Below are 17,741 nucleotides of genomic sequence, written 5' to 3'. Positions count from 1 at the left end.
TCCAGGGGTGGCTCATCTTGGCCAGCCAGTTCTTACTCAGGATGGCACATGGTCGCCGTCTGATGGAAGCTAGGGCTGGAGTCATCTAGAAGGTGTCTTCACTCACAGGTCTGGTTGTCGATGCTGGCTGTCAGCAGTCACACAGGACCATGGCTGGGGCTGTCGCCAGGAGCACTTGCAGGTGGTCTCTGTGATGCCCAGGCTTCTCTCACCATGGTGTTCCAGGACCAAGGGCAACTGTCCCAAGGAAGAGAGCTGAGTGGACGCTGTATCGCCTTTCACAACACAGCTTTGGAAGCCGCACAACTTTTGCCACAGTCTATCTGTCAGGAGTGGGTTGTGAAAGCCAGCTATACTCTAGAGCAAGAGAATGAGTGTCTAACCTCCTCCCAGGAGAAATATCAAAGCACCTGTGGTCATGGTTTAAAACACCATAAGGTATAATCCTTCCTCCATGGCTAAAAACTGCATTCCACAGCCTCATAGCCTTGGAGGGATCTAAATGCCTCCAGTTCCAGGTGGGAATTACTTCCCGTTGTGCCTGGCTTTGGGCTGAAGAACGTTACTCAGTTGGATATGCTTTCCTCTAGAAGCCTTTGGAAGTCCCACATTGGGGGTGCTTTGGAATATGAAAACATATAGGCCCTAAAGACCAGGGCTCTCGGGTTTTCTGCTTTAAACATACTGAGTCAAGATGATTTGGTGTGAAATACGGACTCCATTTGATACAAGATAGAGCCCAGTGAGGGATTAAATGATTACCTAAGGACCCGGATCGATTTGGTTTCACTCTGAAGCCAGGAAAGCCCATGTATTCCCCTAAATAACACCCATGCTGGAGACTGAAGTATGGGCCACATGTTGGTGGTGGCGCCACATTTCCTAATTTCTAGTCGGGGTTTAAACAGAGTCTTCTCCCTGGATTTACATAAATTCCAGGCCCCAGAGCCCAGCAACACTTCTAGAAGTAACTCTTTTGCTTTGACTGATTGCAAAACAAAAAGATCTGCCTGGTGAGCAGAGGCTCTGCTTGCTTCTGGAAGGAGCTTAGGCAGGATTTTCTTGGTGGGTTCCTCTTTTTTCTATTTTGACATGTTCTGAGCTTCTCCGGGGTCCCCAGAAGTCTGATACGTGCATGGAGGCAATCCTAGGTGAAGGAGGAAGGCAGGCATGTTTCCTGGTTTCATGAAAGCCCTTTGCTCGCAGACCCTGGCCTGAAAAGCTTCCTCGGTGCCTGCAGCCTGAGCCGGCTCCCTGCGGCATGAGCAGTCAGCATTTGTACAAACCCACATTATGACACAGTGAAAACTAACGGGGTGAGTCTGAGTGCCTGCATCTGGCAAGACAAACCCATGCACACACAGAGGAAGTGCAAAGTGCCGTTATGAGGTCTTCCTGGTTTAGGATGAGCTTTCCAACCTGTTTTACAACACAAAACCGCTTCATGGGAAAGAAGGAAGTCCGTGTTTAGCAATCACGGCGGACACCCCCTCACCTTCCCGCTTCTGAGCAGCTGGGTGCCCAGCGCCCCAACTTCCAGCGGCCCACACCCACACTCCTTCCCCTGGACCTGGTCCCTGGTCAAGGACGCTGCTCTGCCTGGGTGAGGGGCAGGCTAGGTATGTGAGAGCTGGTGTATACATACCCCAGGTCCCTCACCCCTGAGGGGAGACCTCCAAGGCGTCATCTGTACCCTGTTGTCTCCAGGGGTAAATGACTGACATGTGATCATTGGCTACCTTGTCCTCCCTCCCCAGCTCACTTCCCTTACTCCCTGGGAGTTTCCTGGGATCACCTCCCAGATAAACTACAAGCACCCAAGCCCTTATCTCAGCGTCTGCTTCAAAGGGAACCAGAACTGAGCTGAGAGAGTTAATGGCTACGGCATGAAATTAACTATCACCCAGGGTGTTCCTCATTGGGTCCGTGGCTTGTGCCTCTCAATTACCTACTCCAAATCAACCTGTCAGGAACCACAGACAAGCAGACAAGGAACATAAACAAATGAAGACTAATGCCGACAAAGGGTTCCACTGGGACAGAACTTGTTTGGGGAAATGAGGATCTCACCCTTTCCAAAGATACTAACATACACACACACACACACACACACACACACACACACACAGTTCCCACTTGAATGCAGGGCTGGTCCTGTTCCCTGACTAGCCATCTACCTCCCAAGGAGGTGCTTAGAGAGAGAAGGTCTTTCTCTGATGCTATTGGTGAGGAGAAGCATGCCCAGCTCCTGCAGGAAAGAATGCCACACAGGCCTCCTGGAAGCAGCTTCCCCAGCAGAGTGCACATGGCTGTTTACTCAATGAACCAGACCGTTTTCTCCACCTTCACGGTTCGGCTTCTCCCACTTCTTTTTGTAACTGAGTAACTGAATATGCAGGGCTGCCTCCAGAGGCCTAAAGGGAGATCTCCCCTCCCACGTCCTCCCTCTTCCCTTCCTACAGCCAGAAGGCTTCTGGGTCCAGTTCACGGTTCTGATCTGGAGGCAAGAGAGAGGATGGGTCTAGGGATGACAGGCTTTCATCTCCATCTAGACCCTGGTCAACCAAAGCTCGTACTAATTTTCCAGATATCATAAAGGTCTCTTTGGAGGTTGATCTAAACTAAATTTCTTTTTTTTTTTTAAAGATTTTATTTATTTATTTGACAGATGGAGATCACAAGTAGGCAGAGAGGCAGGCAGAGAGAGAGAGAGAAGCAGGCTCCCTGCTGAGCAGAGAGCCCGATGCGGGACTCGATCCCAGGACTCTGCGATCATGACCTGAGCCGAAGGCAGCGGCTTAGCCCACTGAGCCACCCTGGCGCCCTAAAATAAGTTTCTAAGGGAAGTAATCAAAATCTACAAAGCATTTCGTGGAGAGAAATATACTTCATATATGAACATTTACATGGGAAGTGTGTCACATATGTAAATGTAATCCATGTTTACTGATGTGTGTGTGTGTATATGCATGTATAGTAAAGATTGTAGCTCTACACAAAAACACGATGAATCTCAAAAACAATGTGCCAACAAAAAAGCCTTACATCAGATATTTTATGATTCTTGTATTTAATATGCTAGAATAGGTACAAACTTTTCTATGGTGCAAGAAATCAGAAGAATGATTATGTGAGGGTAGGCTGGGGGGGGTTCCTGGGAAGGGGCATGAAGGGGCTTCCTGGGATGATGTATGTCCTAAATCCTGACAGAGGTTGAGAGCACTGCTGTATGCATATGTCAGAACTCACTGATGGTGCACGAAAGATTTGTGCACTTCATTGTGTAGAAATGTTACCCAAAAAGGGTAAGCAATAGACTCTAGTTAATGACATTCATGCTAACCTATGGGAGAGGGAGTGTATTTATTTCTGCAAATGACTCTGAAATACATGCAAATGAAATAAGACAGATTGATGGATGGATACAAGGTGGGCTAGATGAGTAAATGTGTGAGAAAGCCAACAGAGTAAAATGTAAATGATAGGACCTAGGGATGGAGTCTGTGGGCGTTCACTGTAAAATCCCTTCCATTTTTCTGTATGTCTGCAAATTTCTATAATAAATTGCTAGAGTTAAAAACAAACAGAAAAAAGCTGAAGATAATGTTTTTGAGCCTGGATGGGGATAGAGGGGATACAAATTTGTAAAAAACAAAACAAAACAACAACAACAAAACCAGCACATGGAATTGTGGCACTGAAAAAACAATCATTCTAGATCCATAATGGCTACTACTGACAGACTGTGCACCCTTGGGAACCACCAAGCACCAAAGTATTCGTGGTTGGCCCCATTAAAGGAAACGTCTTTTTGTAAACCACAAACGCACAATGATTCCTGCAAGGGGGCCAATGTTCTGTATGAAGTTAGGGTCAATCTGATTAGAGGGATGGGTACAGCTGTATTACGATCTTCCTTCCTTTAAATTCATCAAATTAGAATTTAACAAATTGATCTCATACTTGTGGTTAAAACAGCACAGGCAGTGGGGGAATTCGGTCTCTGGAATATGGAAGGACCATTGCCCATGGAACATAGGTCATCTCTTTTCACATGATTTGACTTAAAGTTGCGTCCAAAGGGCAGACGCGCATGGTGACAAGTGGACAGAACTGAGCACAGAACAAGTCCAGCTTCTTTCCCACCTTCTCACTGCCCTTCACTCCCTCTTCTTTCATCCGCTGGCATCCATTCCGTACAGCCGAGCTTGCATCTCAAAATTCCCACTACCAGGGATTTTCCTGTGGATCTTCCCAGGACAGACCAATATGAATGCAGCTAAGTGGCATTCCCTTTCCCCAAAAAAGACCCACTGGGAGACTGAGGCTGATGCCAACAGGCTGTTCATGGGCAGCACAGAGGATCTGGCCACTAAGAATATTTTTATTTTCCACCTAAGTATGACAGGCATATTTCAGAAATACTGTAGGTTCAATTCCAGACCATGGTGATACAGTGAGTGTCTCAGGAAAGTGAATCACATGACTATTTTTGGTTTTCCAGTGCATACAGAAGTTATATTTATACTCTACTGTAGTCTATTAAGCGTGCAATGGTATTATGCCAAAAGATGTGTGTAACTTGATTAAAAAATACTTCATTGCTTAAAAAGGCTAACCATCATTTAAGCTTTCGGCATGTTGTAATCACCGACCACCATCACAAATATAATTAAAAAGTTTGAAATATGTGAGAATTACCAAAATTAGACAGAGACACGAAGCGAGTAAATGTCACAGGGAAAATGGTGCCGACCGACTTGCTCATCAACCAAGCATTGCCACAAACTTTCAATTTGTTAAAAAAAAAAAAATGCAGTATCTCTGAAGTAGAAAGAAGAGAAGTACAATAAAATGAGGTGTGTGTACAATATTAGGACGTGTCAGATCCATTCACTGTCCTCCCGCAGTAGAAATCTCCATGTCCTAATCGATGTGTGGATAATAACCACAACCTTCCATGCATCACTAATTGAGGCCCTGCGTGCAAAACCCCTTGGCGCATAGCAGGCGTTCAAAATATGGGCATCGATGGTGCAGCCACTCTGGAAAACAGCATGGGGGTTCCTCAAAAAGTTGAAAATAGAGCTACCCTATGACCCACAAATTGCACTACTGGGTATTTATACTAAAGATACAAATGTAGTGATCCAAAGGGACATGTGCACCTGAATGTTTATAGCAGCAATGTCCACAATAGCCAAACCATGGAAAGAATCTTAGATATCCATCAACAGATGAATGGATAAAGAAGGTGTGGTACACACACACACACACACACACACACATATACAAATATACAGTGGAATACTATACAGACATCAAAATAAATGCAATGATGTGGATGGAACTAGAGGATATTAAGGACATTTGCAACAACGCGGATGGAACTAGAGGGTATTATGCTGAGCAACATAAGTCAATCAGAGAAAGATAATTATCAAGTGATCTCCCTGATATGAGGAATCTGAGAGGTAACATGAGGGGTTTGGGGGGTAGGAGAAGAATAAATGAAACAAGATGGGATTGGGAGGGAGACAAATTGTAAGAGACTCTTAATCTCACAAAACAAACTGAGGGTTGCTGGGGGGAGAGGGTAGGGAGAGGGTGGTTGGGTTATGGACATTGGGAGGGTGTGTGCTATGGTGAGTGCTATGAAATGTGTAAATCTGGCGATTCGCAGACTTGTAACCCTGGGACTAATAATACATTATATGTTAATAAAAAATTTAAAAATTTAAAAAAAAAATATGGGCATCCATTCATGGGCTGAGAACATGCTCTGTGTCACTCTCCATAATGTATTCCAAGGACTCTTCCCAGCAAAACTCGGTTTGACTTTTCCCACTTCACAGGGGAGGAAACCAAGGCTTTGAGAGGTTCCATGACTGGTCCAGGATCCCATAGTCCCCGAACATCAAAACAGGACTCCTTTCCAGGTCTGTGGAACCCTGGTCTGCCTCCCCACCTCTACCCTCCATGCAGAAGTATTTTTTAATTATAAACCGCGGGCACCCCTTATCTCCTGATTGTCTCAATGACCCCAACGCAGGGTGGGAACTCCAGGCACCTTTTTACTGACTGAGGTGATGGAAGCTTAACTGAGTCCAGCCTGACTCCTCAGACCCCAGTCCTATGCTGCTCCTAGAGCAGCCTGTCCCCAGTCCTCCACATCCTAATCTCTTCCCTTTCTCAGCCCAGTGCCCCTGATCCCAATGGCATGGACACTGGGTAAGCCCTGCAGGCTCCGGGCTGGGAAGCCAGGCTCAGCTCGGTGCACAAAGGCCTTGGCAGGGATGGACAAGACAAGACACTGGGCGGGGCTCATGTCTATTTCGTTCAAAGTCCGCTTCTAAAAAAAAGTCTGCTAATCTTTAATTCAGGGATTTTATTGTTCTATTATAGAAATTTCATCCCAACTAATGGTTTAAACTATATCAGGAACCTCAGAAGTGCCAATATAAAAACCCAGACATGTACTTATTTAACCTTACTCTCCAAGGTGGAATGTGAACTTGTTATGGGCACGAATGGGGCCTGTCCCCATGAATGCAGACTGGAGGGGTGGCCATTGGCCTACAGGCCATAGGGAGCCCCCAGGTAGGAGGTAGCAATAGGCTGGGTCCCTGTTGCCCGAGTGTGCGTTCTGTGGAAGGCACACTTAGTGCACTCAGACATGCCCTCCCTATAGCCCTCAGCCACACTGCTCCGCCTACACACACAGCCTGTTTTCAGAAGTCTGAGGCCCAGAGGAGCTGCTGTGAGCTTCTGGGGAGAGAGACTATGCCTGGGCCTCATCCTACCCTGAAGATCCCAGAGTCTACCATGCCTGAGCATGTCCTATTCAGGTCAGAATCGGAGTGCCAGGGAGAGGCAGTCAGCACCCCAAGGCCTCAGGCCCACAGTCAGCCCTGGGTCAGCCCGGAGGTCCCAGACAGCCCAGGGGTCTAAGAAGGAGGGATAAAGGGAGTGGGAGAGGTGAGCACTCAGCAACCAACCAAGATCTGGAACACAAGATGAGATTCCCTAAAAGGTGAGGCAGGTACATTCTCACCCAACCCTCACAGAAATACATTTTATTTATTTTTTTAGAAATGGGGAGCGAGAAGGTGGGGAGGGGCAGAAAGAGAGAGATAACCTTGCCAGCACAGAGCCTGATGCGCAGCCTGATCTCATGTCTCTGAGATCATGACCCGAGCTGAAATTAGGAGTCGGACACCCAACTGACTGAGCCACACAGATGCCCCCAGCTGGACATTTTAAAATACAGCTAGGTGAAACTCCATCCTGGTGTTTCTTGGGGGAAGGGATCTCAGAAACAAAACCCAGAGAGACCCAAGATGGAGCCTAAAAGTGAACGACCATCTGTGTGACTCACAAGGAGTGAATGAATGAAAGCAGAAGGACTGAGGAACCTACAGCAAGATAGGTCTGGTGTCTTATCCTTGGCTGACACCGTCCCTCTGGTTGGTTGGTTGGTTGGTTGGTTGGCTGGGCTCACCCACCCAGTTCTCTTCCTCTCGACCAGATTTCCACGGCCAGCTTTCCAGAGCCAGCCAGTGCATGGAGGTGGGTGGCCGCAGGCCGTGGTCTCAGCCCTGATGGCACCCTGGCCTCACTCGGGAGCTTTCAAACCCCTGAAGCCTGAACTCCAGTCCCAGAGACTCGAGTTGGTCTGGGGTGGGGCCTGGATTGAAAGTCTCTTCAGGGGACTCCAGTGAGCTAAGCCAGGCTTCCTCACACTCGAGTGTACCTCGCAGGCCCCTGGAGAGCTGTGAGAACACAGAGGGTTGGGCCCACTTCCCGGCGCCTCTGGCCCAGGAGGTCTCAGGTTGAACCCATGAATGTGCATTTCTGACAAGCTCCCAGGGCTACTGCTGTGGGTCTGCCACACTTTGAAAAGAGCCGCCCTAAGGCACCTGAGAGCACTTGCATGAGAGCACAGTGGTGGCCTCCTGGTGATCCCGTGATTTCAGACTCTACACCTACACAAGGGAGGGGACACAGCCCAGCCCTGTGGCCAGAGGCAAGAAAGGAGAGGAGGTGCGGGTCCTCACTCGACTGCCAACCAGAGGTGGACCCTGGAGATGCCCCTTCATGCCCCTCAACCTTAGTCCTGGCTTCATCTGTGAAATGGGTTTATCTGTGGCACAAGATCATTCTGGAATGTGTGATTCAAGAAAAAGTCCCCCAGTCACCTCAGGTATGCTTCAGCACCACCAAGGAGGCAAAGGCAGGCAAGAATAAGCTCCCATGGAGCGGGGGCCACAAGGAGGAAGTGGCTGTCACCACCGCGGTCAAAAGGCCATACAGCTACTGCTGAGGGATGCACCACGGCCAGGAGGGGATGGACGCTTGAGCACACCCCACAGCATTCCCTGCCACCCCCTCCAGTACCTGTGGCCTCCACACACACAGGGAAGCTCCATGCTCACTGCTCTGGGGGGACCTTGCAAACTGTCCATCTGTGGTGGGGACTGATCATACTCATCAGCCCCTCATGGGTGCTTCACTCTCCAACCCCAAAGGGAAGCCATTCCAGGTGTAAGAAAGACTGGGCAGTTGGTTCAGATACCCAGAGGCTCTGGGACAAGGAGTTAGTCCAGACCAGTGGATTTCAAGCATCTTTATGGGGATGAATATGACCTCTTCTACTTTACACATGTCCCTAATACGTGGACAGACAATGCCGAAGGTTTTTGATCGTATGTCTATGCATGAGAGAGAAAACTCAGGCAATACCTGAGTTACAGGGCCCCAGGTCAGGAGTGATGTTAAAAATATTTACTAGGATACTAGTTTTAATAAGGCACAAGTACATCTGAGGGAAAGGTCAGGGGAGCAGAAAGAAAGGTGGGGAAATCATTCTCACCTTCACCTCTCCTCCAGGCCACCTGAAGCACCAGTCCCAGGACCTAGAGCAGGAGGTGGCAACAAACGTTCCTGTACAGGGCCACTGAGTAAATACTTCAGGCTTTGCAGGACCCGAGGTCTAGGTTGCTATATTCAGCTCTGCCTTCCTACAGCAAAGGCAGCCCACAAACAACATGCAGATGGATATGTATGGCTGGCTGTGTGCCAATAAAACTTTATTTATAAAAATGGTCACCAGACCAGATTTGGTCAAGGGCCATAGTTAGCTGGACCCTGACTTGAGGAAAAGGGTTTGGAATCAAGAATCCCTAAGTTTCTTTCCACATTTATGACTATGACTCAATTATTTAACCTAACCAGCCTCAGTCTAGATCTAATTTATCTATCAAAAATACAGTCATTCCTGGCCTTCAGGTATTTTTGTTCCAGGAGCCAAACATGTTCTAATGAGCTAGTGAATGTAAAAATGCTTTGAGAGTCTAGGCTCCTGTGCAAATAGGCCCATGAAATCATCTAAGAGCAGAGCTTATCACCCTTCCCCTGTGTTTCGGGAAGATTCTATGCACCGTTCATTGGATTAGTCTGCCCAGGCTACTTTTAAAGAATGTGGCTTTTAAGAATGTCTCAGGAAATAAGTCCTAAAGGGATTCTGAAGCTGGAAGAAATAAATAGCGTCTGGCCTCTCCTCCCAGAACTGGAAGCTGTGAAACCCTTCATTAGTGTGCAGTAGAAAATCCTGTACTCCTTATTTCATCCTGTGTGTCTCTAGAGTGGCCTCTGAGGCCAGGAAACAGCATTAGTCAGAAGCTTCCTGGGTAATCTCTTGACATGTCTCGTTCACACAGCCATTGAAAATGCCGTACTGGGGCCAAATTGCACTCAATAAGCTATCCATCCTAAAAATAATCTTCATAATCCCACCATGCTCTAGGGTGCCTCAGAGTATTGCAAAAGCCCTAAAAATGACCTCTGTGGGTCTGCCTTCCATTATATTTCAGTAACGAAGGTAATGCAGCTACCATTTAATAAGCACATACTATGAGGTTGCAGCTGTTTACGAAGCTTTCCTTGGCTCATGATTACCACATCCCTGTGAAGTGGGCATCCTGACTGGCATTTTACAGACAATGGAAATGGGGTTCAAAGAATTTAAGCCACTCACCTGGCACCACAGAGGTTGAAAGTAATGGAATTGAGATTGAGGATCTCCTCTGGAACCTAAGCTCTTATGTTACTGCCAATGGCTTCATGCATCAAACATGCGTTATTTTTCTTAGGGTTCTTGTATTTACAAAGAAGAGAAACAATGTGCAAAGAGGTTCAAATGGGACAATTCTTACCTCACCTGTGATCCTCCCAAGGTGAGAGGAAGAGTCAAATTGCACCACCTTGCCCAAGTGAGAATCAGGAAGGTCAAACCAAGAGCTAAGCCCACCTCAAAAGATGTCAGTCTGGCTTATGATTTTTCTGTAGAGGGTAAAATACGGCTTTACTAATAAGATAAGGATAAAGGAAAACTGAGAAGTCTTTTTTTTTTTTTCAAAAAGAAAAACTTGGGGGGAAGAAATAAGATAACAAAGACCAGCTAGCTGTTCACCAGATCTCTCTCTTCTTTGAGGGCACTCTGCTAATATATACAAATCCCAACCTCCTTGGAAGTGAGGAGTTGTCATGTGACTGAGCCCTGGCCAGTGGCATGTGAGCAGGAGTGAGAGGAGTGAGGATCTAATCCCTTAAACTCAGCTATGCACAATCTTCCATGCCTGTGCCTCTGAAAGCAGAGAGAAGCACAACACCCTTGGGAACCAAAATGTAAGCCTGGGAAAGTCTCAAAATGGAAGGCTTCAGAATCCATGGACCATCTCTTGCAATAGGGCCACCCAAAGGCCAGAACCTTCCACAAGAATGAAATCCTTAACTCTGTGTTAAACTCTCACATCTGCAGGACTTATTTGTTAATGCAGCTACCCTTACCCAATCTAATTCCGTAAGGAGTCTGATACAAATTAAAGAGTGGATCACAATAAGTTCTTAACTTATTGCACTTAAGAGTGTTAACAGCTATTATGTGAATCATTACGAAAATCATAACTGCAAAGAAACACTGTTGAAAGCTCTGTAAGCTAGTACAATAAGGAATAGATTTTAAGACTTTTAAAAAGAAACCTTAGTTCTTTTTTTTTTAAGATTTTTAAAATTTATTTGACAGAGAGGGAGAGAGAGAGAGAGCACACAGGCACAGGCAGGGGGAGCAGGAGAGGGAGAAGCAGGCTTCCCACAGAGCAGGGAGCCAGGGTCTCAGGATCATGACGTGAGCTGAAGGCAGATGCTTTACCAACTGAGCCACTCAGATGTCCCTAAAAAAAACCTTAGTTCTTTCCTGGGTTCAAACCCAGGGATAAAACACAGAGGCAATCTGAGATTTGTCATTCTTAATATTTTGTATATATTCTGTTAAATAAAAAAATATATGTTATATATGCATATTACATGTATATATGCATATATATGTATGTATTTTTTTTTTCCTTAAGTAAGGGCCACAGCCAGTGTGGAGCCCAATGCTGGGCTTGAACTCACAACTCTGAGATCAAGACTTGAGCTGAGATCAAGAATCCAACACTTAAACCACTGAGCCACCCAGGCACCCCTAAAATGTATGATTAAAGTTAATTTTACCTGCTTCTTTTTACCTTTTTAATGTAGCTACTAGAAAATTTAAAACTACATCTGTAGCTTGTATTCTAATTCTACAGGACAGTGCTACACCAAATCATGTAGATGTCAGGCTATCTAATTATCCACATGTATTGAGTATCTATGTATGGAAGTTTGGTGGCAGGGGGCTCTAACCTGTTTCTGACAAGTGCTGTGACCTTAGGAAAGTCATCCATCCCCTCTGGATCTTTTTTTTTTTTTTTTCATGTAAGAGATGAGAGATTCAGACTTTTCATATTTTGTAGATTGGTCATCCCAGCCCTATGATTATAGACCAACTGGCCTTTTTTTTTTTTTTTAATTTTAATTTAAATTCCAGGTAGTGAACACACCACGCAATATTAGTTTCAGGTGTACCTATATTGATTCAACACTTGCATTCATCACCCAGGGCTCATCACGGAATGTATGCTCCTTCATCCCCATCACCTATACCACTCATCCTCCCACCCACCTCCCCAGACCAGCTGGCCTTGATGTTATGGTTTAAAGTAAAAAACCAGTAGGACTCCAGCACTTAACTTTGTTCATGACCTACAACATGAACCAGTCTGTGCTGCTTCCCAATCTGTGGACATACTCATCCCTTGAAGTTACCCATATTGCTTCACTTATATGGACCTCTGGCTTCCCTCCTCTACTACAATTCATACTTGATTCTCAGATCATGTACTTCCTGGACATTCCAGTAGACACCTGATCCAGTAAACACTCCCAGCATGCCCCAAAGGTACCTACAGCATAGGCCCAAGGATCTTAGACCCAACTAAGCCACACAGAGAGAGGGAGATGAGCCCTTTTTCAAAAGAACATCCAGTGATCTCAGAGTGAGACTCTTGCCAAAGGCTATCATTTTAAATAGCTCTTTCTTCCAAAGTTTATTTGAAGGAGGCACTCTGAGGAAAAGCTCATTTCCTTAAAACATCAAAGAAACTAAAAACCAAAAGATGATAGATTTTTCTGGAGACAGACTTCGAAGTGTATAAATAAAATTCTGCAAAGTGTACAAATAAATACTACAAAGAGTTCATTTCTGCTACAGTTGTCCACCACTCTCAATATTACATTTAGCTAACTTAATTTTCCATGGATAAAATTTATTCAAAGTTAAATTTCACTTAATAGGTCATCTGAGTAAACAGTTTCAAGTGTTATTTGCCAAAAAACAATATGTTTCCAGGCTCTAAATGAAATCGGCAGTGTCAAGCTAAGAAAACAACCTTAAAAATTCACAGAGGACTGGAACAATTGCAGAAAAATTGGAGCCCAGAGCTTCGTCTTTTTCATGCAGTTCTGGAGGCACAAAAAAATTACCAATTTCCACCAAAACCATGTCTTGGAGGGGCAAGGAAGAATGCTATTTAAAAAAAATCCAGAATACTGCAAAACAACATGTCTTTAAAGTCGCAGCTGCCATATGAAGAATGTGTCATCTTTGTGTTACCACACCAACCAAAGACAGCACTGACATTATATTAAGCACCCTGCATCCTGATCGTCCCCTGGGCAGGTACTCTGGGCACCTAGTTTTGAGAAGAAGGCAAAGAGGGAGATGGGGGATGGGGCAGGGGAGGGGTAGAGGAGAAGAGGAAAGGAGAGAGAGGGTCCAAGGAGGGGGTGGGGTATGATATGGAATTTTGCAAATGCAAAAAGAAGTTATTTAGGAAAACGGAGCAGGTCAACTTGGGGTGGATGTCTTCATTAATCTCTCTTCTTGAAATGTTGTGGAACTACTGGATTTGTAAAGTGGAAGAAGTAGAAAGAATAAACTAGTTGCAAGCCTATTTCACAGATGAGGAAATTGACATTTGAGAAGCAAAGTAAGCCCCTATCCTGAACAGAGATACACCCAGGATGGAGATCATTCCATCTCCAGGCTCTGAATATACTTACTCTAATGGCACCTAAAGTCATGGGTTCCTAGAACACAGTCTGAGAAGGCCAGTGACATGATGAGTAGCACTAGGTGTACCTTATGACAAGAACCAAATTAATTCTTGCCTATGACCCTGACACCATTACTCACATGGTCATGGGCCATGCTGGCATCCCAAATGCTCAGGCCCCCTAGTAAATAATCACTACTCTGAGCACAGAGGGAAGCCTGATGCATCATCCTTGGAAGTACACTCTTGTTCTGCTGACATCATCACAAAGCAGAAGAGAGGCCAATCCAGAAACCACATGGCTTCCTTCCTAGCCTCTACACTGAAGACTTTTGAGAGCAGACACTACTGCATTCAACCAGTACAAGCAATATTCCTTGCCTCCAAGGCCCTCAGACCTCTTAAGGAAACCTGGGCGACTAGGCCTTGGCTCAGTCCAGTTCAATCCCACCCTCCCACAGTAAGTTAGAGGTAGAGAAGATGAATACTACTGTATTTAAATTCCAAATCCGATGTTATGAGTGCTGTTGCTCTCAACACTTTTGCATAAAATATCTGTTCTATGAAAACTGAGAAGCAGACTTCCAACAGCATTCTGGAAAGAGCACCAAGGCTACTGGGGGTCACCTGTGTCTGTGGTCACATTTTGACCACGTTCTTGTAGAAAGAGAGCATTCCTCAGAGGTGATGTGCTTATTACCATAGCGAGATCTTTCAAGCTTTTATGTACTAGAAAATAGTGCTTGAACCTCTCAGCCCACCTTCCTGATGGGTCAGACCTGGGCCACCTGAGGATGTGGCCTGTTGACAGAACAAGAGGAACAGAATGTGCCCATTCCTATGAGGAGGGGTTGGAGAAGGTATCCATGACCCACCTATAATGGAGGAATGGCTGCCCCCAACAGCTAGCAATTCATGAGGGAACTCCTACTACAGAACTACCACACACAGGGCACTAAGCTGGTCATACTTCATGACTTCATTACCAATTCTCACAGCAGTCATGAAAAGTCAGAATGGTTACCTCAATTTCTCACAGAAGCAGAGAGAGGCTCAGAAAGCCTATTTTGCCCAAAGCCCACAGCTTCTAAGCTGGGATTCAAATCCAGGGGAGGGTGATTCCAAAACCCAGGAAGAGACGAGCTCTCAAATCTACATGTCCACTTTATATCCGTGAGGTGCCTGCAATTAAGCTAGAAAGATGACAGATGGAAGCTCTAGACCTGCCCATCCAATAGAACTTTGTGTGATGACAGAAATGGTCTACGATCTCCAATATGGTAGCCATGAGCCATACACAGCTATTAGGTATTTGACATGTATCTAGTGCAGTTGAGAATCTGAATTTTTAATGTATTTAATTTGACTTAATTTGAATTTAAGTCACTACTGAGTGTCCATATTGGACAGCACAGTGAGAGACATTTTGTCCAAAAACATTTAACAAAAAGAATGGTCACAGCAGCCTGGGATGGTCAAGGCAGGTCTGGTGAAGAACAGAGACTCCAGGCAGGCCCTTGCTGTGTCAGGACTTAAAAAAGACCCCTCCTCTTTCAGGCATGATCACCTTCCTTGTGGTCTTTGGCTCTGAGGTCCAGCACCCAGAAATCAAGCCCAGTTCCGATAGCCCCCAAATGAAGACACTGAGAATGTTCCTTCTGAGTCTTTATTCTTTCTGGACTAGCTCTGAGCATTATGAGCTCTAGTTCTCCTCCTGCTACTCTCTAGAAACCCTTCCTCCTCTCTCCCCCTGTGCCTTCTCTGTCAACACCAAAAACCTGGACATCTTCCTTTCTACCTGGGGGCTGAGTCATTTCCTCTCTTGAAATGGTTTTAATGTGCTTTATTCTTCTACACCCATCACTCTGAAAAAGATGCTTCTTGATACAATGAACAATGCCACTCACAGAGATAGCACCCCCCCCCCCAACATACATCTCTCAACAGGGATCAGAAGCCCTTCTATCACCATTGGCCCTGAGCATGGTGGCTGACCTCAACCCGAAGCCAGTCACTGTACTACAAGTGACTCCATTCTTTCCCATACCAAAGGTATACCAAAGGTGCCAAATGGCCTCCTAGTCTAGTATTTCTAGTATTTCTAGTCTTCTGACATCTCGCTCACTACCTGCCTCTTAGTTATCAGAAGACACTGAAAAATATTTGGCCACATGACCAGATCAGCAACCAGGGGTCTTGCTGCATCTTTCTACAAAAGGCTCTGTTGGCTCAGTCTGGCACTCAAACCCATCACATCCATTTTTTCTTCTAGCTCATGGAGCAGCCATGTGCTTCACTAACCTTCAAGGGTATTCCTTCAGAGCATTTAGTAAAAGCCACAGTAACCCTGAATTCTCCAGCTTGAGGAATATAGACGATATAGCATTGTGGGTTGTTGTGGGTTTGGGATGGGGGGATTGCTGGTAATTGATTTTTAATTCTTTCCAGCTCTGCCTAGGAACGGACTATTAAAACTCTCAGGATGGTGGTGAAGGACACCTCTATCAAAAAAAAGGCAGACACACAACTTCACAGAGCAACTTCTGTTTTCAAAGGTCTAAGGTTCTTTGGGCTGCAATGAAGACTATTTATATCTTTGCAGTGTGACACTAAAAATGAGACTGGCCTTTGGATGTGGGATCAACACATGGTTGAGCTCCTGACCCCTCAGAAGGGGCATGCATGGGGCCCAAGTTCCCACCATCCATGGAAAGGAGGTCCCAGAGAGCCAAACAGCCCAAGTCAGGATTGGCAAAGTACAGCACAGGCCTAATACCTCTCAATGCCTGTTCTGTATGGTCTATGAGCTAAGAATGGTTTTTTAATGTGTAAAGGGTTATAAAAGGATGATTAAAAAAAAAAAACTATAGACATGGTATATGGGTGGCAATAGCTAAAATATTTCCTGTCTGTCCATTTGTGAGACAAGCTTCCTGACCCCTGCTTGAAACTAACAAGGCCCTCAACCATCCATAGGGTGCTTGCCTTTTCTGAGATTTGGTGGGCTGGATTCTGACGATTCCAAGTCCCCTTCATTCCCTTTATGTTTGCTTTCCTTTCAAGATCAACATAAAGACACAACAGATATTAAATATGACCACTGGTAAATGAATATTCACTTCTCCCAAGAAGACCAACAACATAGTTAAGGATATGGTTCCACCCCCTTTTTCTTTACTGTGACAGAAACAAGGCTCCTGCTTAAAAACCACCCAGAGAGGATTCCAGAGATCAAAGCAAAGATGGCCAGAGAACACCCTCACCCAACCTGCTCCCAACTCAGTTTCCCACTTGAGAGCACCAGCCCCCACATTCAATAGCAGCACAGAATCATGAGGGTCGCTGACTTTAACTTACCTTTCACCCATGCCCTAGAAAAAGAATGCAGAGGTAGAATCACACCCAGAACGTCCCCTTTCAGTTTCTTAGACACCTGCCCTAAATGTTATTAAGATCTCTCTGGGTTAGAACTCAAAGGGAAAAGATGGCGTCCAGCTCTTCCTTAGTCATAACCAGAGAAAATGGCAGCCACTGCGCACAACAGCAGCTGTAACTGTTACCTGGTTCAGTGCAGTTCTTGCTGCTCCGGAATCCTGCATCTTCTGAAGTCAGAGTGTCATTCACCTGCATTAACTTCCTCCCCACGGTCCACTGTCGGTCTTCCCCTAGGAGGTCCATGAAGTCGAGGTCTGGGGAGACAAAGAGCATAACCACACATCACTAACAGCTGGGCTTTGGCATTTCCCAATGCTGAATGTCCAGCGCCTCCATCAGCCACCATTTGCTCAGTGGTGAGCCTATTCCTCCTGCCTTGGGTCTTATCATTATACTCCATTCACGCAGCCCCTGACTGCCTGCTGGCTTCCTTGGGCTGCTGGATCCTGCTGGGCCTGACAGAGGCTGCCCTCAGCCACTGACTGGGAGGGACTGGTATATTACTACCTCACCCACTCCGGTGGGATGACTTCAAAACGCGTATTCTAAACTGAATTACAGAATCTTCTCCACTGGGATTATGCTCCAGTTGTCTACAGTGTAATACTCCTGATAAAACACAATGTATTAATTGCTGTCCTTTTCTGCCTTAATTCCTCACTCCTAGTAACACACTGATACATGTTTTAACAACCAACTCTCTCTGGGGTGGGCAGGGGGAGTCCTTGTTTGGAGCCACTGGCCTATTTCCATAGTGTAAATATTCTCATCATGGCCAAGTTCAACATGACCCACGTTGACCTCACCGAACATGGATTTGGGAAGAGA

The 17,741-nt window shown here is 45.7% G+C and overlaps 1 protein-coding gene across 1 annotated transcript in view; it reads right to left on the bottom strand.

Annotated features, from left to right (window-relative positions):
- Positions 1-17,741, bottom strand: part of SLC24A3 (solute carrier family 24 member 3) — a 480,638-nt gene that overhangs the window by 404,064 nt on the left and 58,833 nt on the right. Inside the window, exon 2 of the mRNA XM_004754143.2 lies at positions 17,039-17,167. Coding sequence (XP_004754200.2) covers positions 17,039-17,167 — 129 coding nt within the window. The remainder of the gene's footprint in view (positions 1-17,038; positions 17,168-17,741) is intronic.

This window comes from Mustela putorius, unplaced genomic scaffold (assembly GCF_011764305.1).
Source record: "Mustela putorius furo isolate JIRA1106 unplaced genomic scaffold, ASM1176430v1.1 tig00000253_pilon_pilon_pilon, whole genome shotgun sequence".
Taxonomy (NCBI): Eukaryota; Metazoa; Chordata; class Mammalia; order Carnivora; family Mustelidae; genus Mustela; species Mustela putorius.
This window is presented reverse-complemented; position numbering and strand designations above follow the sequence as displayed.